This window comes from Clupea harengus, chromosome 7, assembly GCF_900700415.2.
Source record: "Clupea harengus chromosome 7, Ch_v2.0.2, whole genome shotgun sequence".
Classification (NCBI taxonomy): Eukaryota; Metazoa; Chordata; class Actinopteri; order Clupeiformes; family Clupeidae; genus Clupea; species Clupea harengus.
In genome coordinates, this window is record NC_045158.1 from 19,109,922 (window position 1) to 19,115,921 (window position 6,000).

The 6,000-nt window shown below is 41.1% G+C and overlaps 1 protein-coding gene across 1 annotated transcript in view; it reads left to right on the top strand.

Annotated features, from left to right (window-relative positions):
• Nucleotides 1-6,000, top strand: part of ksr2 (kinase suppressor of ras 2) — a 66,992-nt gene that overhangs the window by 55,586 nt on the left and 5,406 nt on the right. The window contains exons 17-18 of the mRNA XM_031570758.1: nucleotides 3,137-3,233; nucleotides 3,534-3,667. Of these exons, the coding sequence (XP_031426618.1) occupies nucleotides 3,137-3,233; nucleotides 3,534-3,667 (231 nt within the window). The remainder of the gene's footprint in view (nucleotides 1-3,136; nucleotides 3,234-3,533; nucleotides 3,668-6,000) is intronic.

Sequence of the window (6,000 nt, forward strand, 5' to 3'; positions counted from 1 at the left end):
TTGCATCTTAAAGGAAGGCAACCTTGATACGTTTTTAGCGGATAGGGTCCGGTAAGTGCATGACGTCAATCCAAATAAAAAAGATTGACAAAGCAAAGGAAAGGACGTAGAGACCACTCTGAGATGTGAAAGGTACTGTACAAGAGAATCAAGGATAGCCAAGAGGTCAAGACATTTCTCTTTGAGATTTTGTTTTCAGAAAGGTCATGGAGTAATTACAGATCTTCTGTGGATGAAGTGGTTGACTGCTGTGTGTTTCTGTGTTGGTCTTGGAAAAAAGTTGAAGTGGAATCTAGGCTTAGCTTGGCCTTTGTATCCCACCAGTATAGTTTTTAAAACCAGAGGTTAAATACAGCAAAAGGAATTTAGTTTACAGAGTTAACATGTTGAGGTTACTGTCACTGAATGAAAACATTGTCATTTAAAATATAAGCTTTAATTAATCAACAGTGGTGCTGGTATCTTCATTTATCAAGTAATTCTGCCATGAAGCTATTTAACCAGGAGTTAGCAAAACATTGACAAAATTCAACTGTCGACTTGACCTTGGGGTAATCCTAGAAATTCTCCGGTTTAATGGTCTGATGTTGTTGCTGCTAGTGGAGAATTATATCGTCATTTAGTCATGCTCAGATTTGATTATTAAATATTTTCTGGACACTTTCAGAACTGTAAAGATAAAATCACTGCAGCAGTTTTATAAAAATTCTATCTCTAAAGGATAAGGATGTTATGGTGTGGGATTCTAAAAAATAATTATATCTTATCTGCAGTCACTGCAGATGGCAGGAACTAACATACCTACAATTTGACATAGCTTAACCCACAATTCTATTTTCATGAATGGTTTTGCAGTTGTACTTATATGGATGTGGTGTGCTGTCTCTGGTAAACTTAAATTGCGCCTAAGAAACAGCTGTTCACTTCAAGGATGAATGTTTACTGAGGAAGAAAAGAAAAAATCCTTGTACTTTATGGATTATGGATTTAATACTTAAAAGTAATTCAGCTTAATTTACCATTTGAAATGTTTCCATCCAGGACACTCAAAAGATTTAGTTTTTGTTTATAAACAGTATGCTGTGCATGATGATAACAAAGCAACACGGAATAGCTATGGGGTAAACTTCCTGAATAAAATAAACCTTGTTTTTAAGACAGGACAGAACGTGTTTTATCACACTATCTGCATTCTTGTAAAAAAGGCTCTTCACTTTGTACAGAAAAATTTATAATTGGTTTGAATTAATTCTGTATTTGCCTTTGTTAAAAAAAACTGCAACGACTGCTTATTGGCCCATCAGAGAGAGAGAGAGCTGTCAGACTCTTTCAGAATGTGTAAACTTGCTCTGAAAATGCAGAGCCTCTTCCTCTGGCCTCTCACACACCAGATGGCATTATTTGAGTCCAGGCTGTCACCCCTTCACGTTCACCACCGAATCTAGACTCTGTGTTTGTTCCCTTGCAAATGAGAGTGTCACCAGGGAGAAGGGAAATGTGCCTCACAGCATTGCTGTAGAATCCCGTGCATGACTTGAACTGTATCAGCATAATGAGCCCCTCACTGCGTATGGATGTGTACTTTTGGCCTAATAGTCAATTGCTGTGCATGTTTTGTAACTCTCTTGACAGGAGTTGTCTTGCATGAAAACAGACATGAGCAGTGACTCGACATAACACCTCGTTGATTGTATCATCTTATTGTTTGACTTTTCCAGAAATACAATATTTGCAGAAAGTGATGAATCATTTTTTGATTCATTTTTTTGCATAGAACAATAAATGACACATTTCAGATTCTTGGAAGCTTTGATACAAATAATCTTTCTCTCACTCTCTCTTTTTGTTCTGTTTGTTCTCTCTCACTTTCCATCTATCTCTTTCCATCTCTCTCTCTCTCTCTCTCTCTGTCTCTCTCTCTGAAAGCCAGTCTGCATTCTGATGAATATCAAAGTGAAATGTGCGTTTCAGGAGATATCAGGGTTTTATTAAGCCACTAAGAGGGGAAAAAGAACGTCATTATCATTCATTACGGAGTATTTACCTGGAAGAGCATCCGGACAAACAGGCAAGATCAACGTCGAATTGAGAGAAATTGGATCGTGCCCTGAAGAGGCAGTGTTTGAGTTGCAGGAACATAAACACTGATTATTGTTCACGTTTGTCGTGAGGAGCTTTGCTTGGAGTGGGAATCTTCATGCCGACATTAGAATGGAGAAAAAAAACAGAGGTTTGCTTTGCTTTTCCATTTCTATGGAGAGAGTGAGAGAAAGAGGGAGGAAGAGAGGAAATGATGATTGAAGGATGAGAGAAATGGGGGTCTGAGGGGGACAAAAGAGAGAGAGAAAGAGAAGAGAAGCAATAGAGGTTGGTTGGCTATTTCCTGTCTTGTAAATGTTGTTTACTTGCACATCAAAAGGAGAGGCTGAGCATACGTGGTCTTCTATCTAATTATGGTTATTGGCGTCAGTGAACGAGGGTCTGCAGCAGGTCCGTATGTCGCCACGGCGATCTTGTCAGCCATCAGGTGATCCTGGTCTGCTGGAGTCTCTGACATCATCGCCCCGATGTTTACCGGTGTGTCACAGGCGCGGCGGAGCATTTGTGTCACGCACACCCTGATAAAAGTACCCAGAGGAGACAGGGTGGGTGGGTGGGTGGGGCGGCTTACCTGCTTCCCTCATGAATATGCAACCGGAGTTCCAGGGGAAGAGGGCCCCCAAGGTGAGGAGTCGTCACCTCTGACGGGGCTGCGCAGGCAGGGGCTCAGCGTGGCGCCGTGGTCGTGGGGGGGTGCACATCATTCCGCTTCCCCGCTGAGTCCAGGGCCCTGCTGTCATCTGGCCCATCAGTTAGCAGGCGACGGTTATCAGTGGCTCTCCTGTTGCAGCACCCCACCAGTAGTTGCAATGCTGTAGAGTGGTGACAGCATGATACAGCTGAAGATCTGGGTGATTTTACACAGTGGCTGTGAAGTCCCAACTCGAACTGTTTTGTTTTAATTGTGCTTCAGTTGTTTATTAAACACAAAGGTGGTAGATGGAGATGAGTAACCAAGAACCTTACTAAAAGCTTGCACCTAGGCAAGTCTGTATGTGGCAAATAAGTTACTGATCCATTTGCATCATTTTTACAGCCTGTGCAAAGGCAGGACTCTATACTCAGTGGTGAGGGACGTCAAAGTCATCCTCGATGTCAACAAGACCCGACAGATCGCTCAGGAGATGGTTAAGGTAAACAGTACTGCTTAAGTTATAAGTGTTCCCACAGCCATTGCCATTTCAATGACAACTTATAACTTATAAACTATGCAACACGAAATACAATCACAGTCTGGCTAGGCTAACTCCTTGGAGGTGGCAAAGGCTTGATTCCCTCATGTATATGCATATGTGGTTCCCTAATATAAGGTGCTAACGAGATGGGTGATTGGAGAGCTAAATAGGCATGACTTCTAATGATTATTTGCTACAATGAATATAGAAGGGTATGTACATGTGCTTATGTGTAGAGCTTTGTTCTCACTCTTTCAGGGAATGGGCTATCTGCATGCCAAGGGCATCATCCATAAAGACATGAAGTCCAAGAATGTCTTCTATGACAATGGTAAAGTGGTCATCACGGACTTTGGGCTATTCACAATATCTGGAGTCCTGCAAGGAGGAAGGTAAGACTGTGTTGAAAAATCTCGATTCAATGTCATTGTTCCTCAGATCAAACATGATCACTTGATAGCCCATTTCTCTTCAAAATGAAAATGGTAAGATCCTCTATTTTTTTCTCCCCATGGAGAAGAGTTGCTTCAGAAGCTAATCTGCAGTTTGTGGAGAAACAATCAATTGCGCTTCAGAGAAATCATCACAGCTGGAGAGAATTGGGCCTGGAAAAAAAGGAAGTGAATAAACAAGTCTGTTAGAGGAAACAGTGACTTTTCCTCTGCCTGACATCTCTGAGGAGAATAATGAGGGCACTTTGGGCGGACACACGATTCAGATTTTTTTAATTGGTCAAATTTAATGTGTTCCACCACTGTAAGCAATTTGGTTTTCCTTTTTTTTATCTCACCCGCAGCTAGACATATTCTGCTCACTGTATCACCAAAGTGGAGGGTCTAATCATTCCCGGCATACGGTTCACATCAGTTTATTTGTCACTGGAGAAGTCTGATTGACTGGGTTTGTGACTTAGAAAAATGCCATATCAGAGAGTCTTCTCTGTGACAGCGTATTACCCACAAGAACAAACCCACTGTACCAGAGTTAATCTTTCAGATTTGGATAGGGAGAGTTTATGCAGTTGTCGCCTGGGCTTAATAATATATAGAAGACGCAGTGGTGTACAGTTCCTGTGATGGTTCTCTTTTTTGGTTTCTCTTGTCTAGTCAGTCACCAGAAGATTAGGGCAAACAATAAGGAAATGCTATTTAACATCTAACCAGTTAGAGAACAATCACAAAAAAATATGGTAAATGTAAATATTTACATGTATATTAAATATACATTACAAGCAGTATGGACAAAATAGACAGATGTTTCAATACAAAGACAGACTATAACAGTGATAAAAATGAATTTGAGTGTTACAATGTTACAGTGTCCTCTAATTTCCAATTCTCCTGTTTTAAGTCCTATAAAGTCACTAATACTCCCACACAAATCTTTGCCTCTATTGTTGTTGTCATGTTATGTGACTATGTGGCATTTTGGGGGGTAATTGAGTTTGGTGAAGAGTGAAGTCAAACTACTTTCCCTACTGTACGGTGCAGTACGGCGAGGGTGAGGCTGGAAAAGACTGAATACTTTAATACACCCGGCACTCCCCCATTATTTGTATTCAAATGTCAAATGAAATCCTGTGTGTGAGAGTCCATATTGCTGGGGCACAGTCACACAGCTCCTTCAGGAGACGTGAGTGGGGGGCTGGATTAGAGAGAGAAGAAGAAGAGAGAAAGGAGGAGAATCAGAGAGGGAGAGATTCTGAAAAAAAGGGAAGGAGAAAGACAGATTCTGAAGAAAGATCAGTGAGAAAGGAGTGCGAGATAGAGAGGGGGGGGAATGAAAATGAAACACTGAGGAAAGGGATATTAAAGAGAGAGAAAGAGAGAGGGACCCTGGAGAGAGAGGGGGGAGAGAGTGAGAGACTCGCCTAATGTTGTTTAATGTTGAGAATGTTTCAGTGCGGAGGCATTGGGCCTTCCATACAGCTCCACACTCCCCTGTTGCAGTGACAGACCTGCAGAGAGAGCATGTTTCTTAGCAACATTTGATGCCATGATGAACAGAAAGTTGATTCCCTGGAATGGGCTTGGACGCATTTCATTGTTATTAAATGAGGCTCAGAGACATACGTTTCGCTTCAATTTTACGCCCGTGGTAATGTTGCTGGCTTAAGGTCTGTCAGTTGATGATGCAACTTCTTTTTAACAGAGGCTTTTTGAAATTCAAGTCTTTGTTATGTGTGACAAAATAATTACCCTTTTAGGGATCATTGGAGAATTAGTTTGCACATAAGTGAAGGCAGGGCTATAGTGGATTTTGCTACAGCAGTTAAAATAACTTCTAATTTCTGTAGACAGCAAGCCGCCCACTTGGTTATACAATTGTAACTACATATTTCCACATATATAAATACATATTTCCACTCAAATGACATATTTCCGTACATTTTTTTTCTCTTGATTATTTCCGATATTGGAATATTGTATGATTTTTTGAGAGAGCACACTTTCCAATTCTCAGGATCTCATTTTCCTGCAAGCTCTCTCTTTAGCAGTCAGACTTCAAAATTCATTTCAGAGCGTTTGAGCCAAGGGCCTGGGCACGGTTGTTAAGGAGCCTGGTGCCTTGCTTATTAGATTTGTTTATCTTCTCGAAAATGATCCTGTCGGCGGCCAAAACATAAAATCAACCAACTTAATGATGATCCCTGTAACACTCACTGAACTGAGCTGAATGGGAACTTCAGATGGAGTTTGAAGCTAGCGAGCAACTAGCGAGTTCT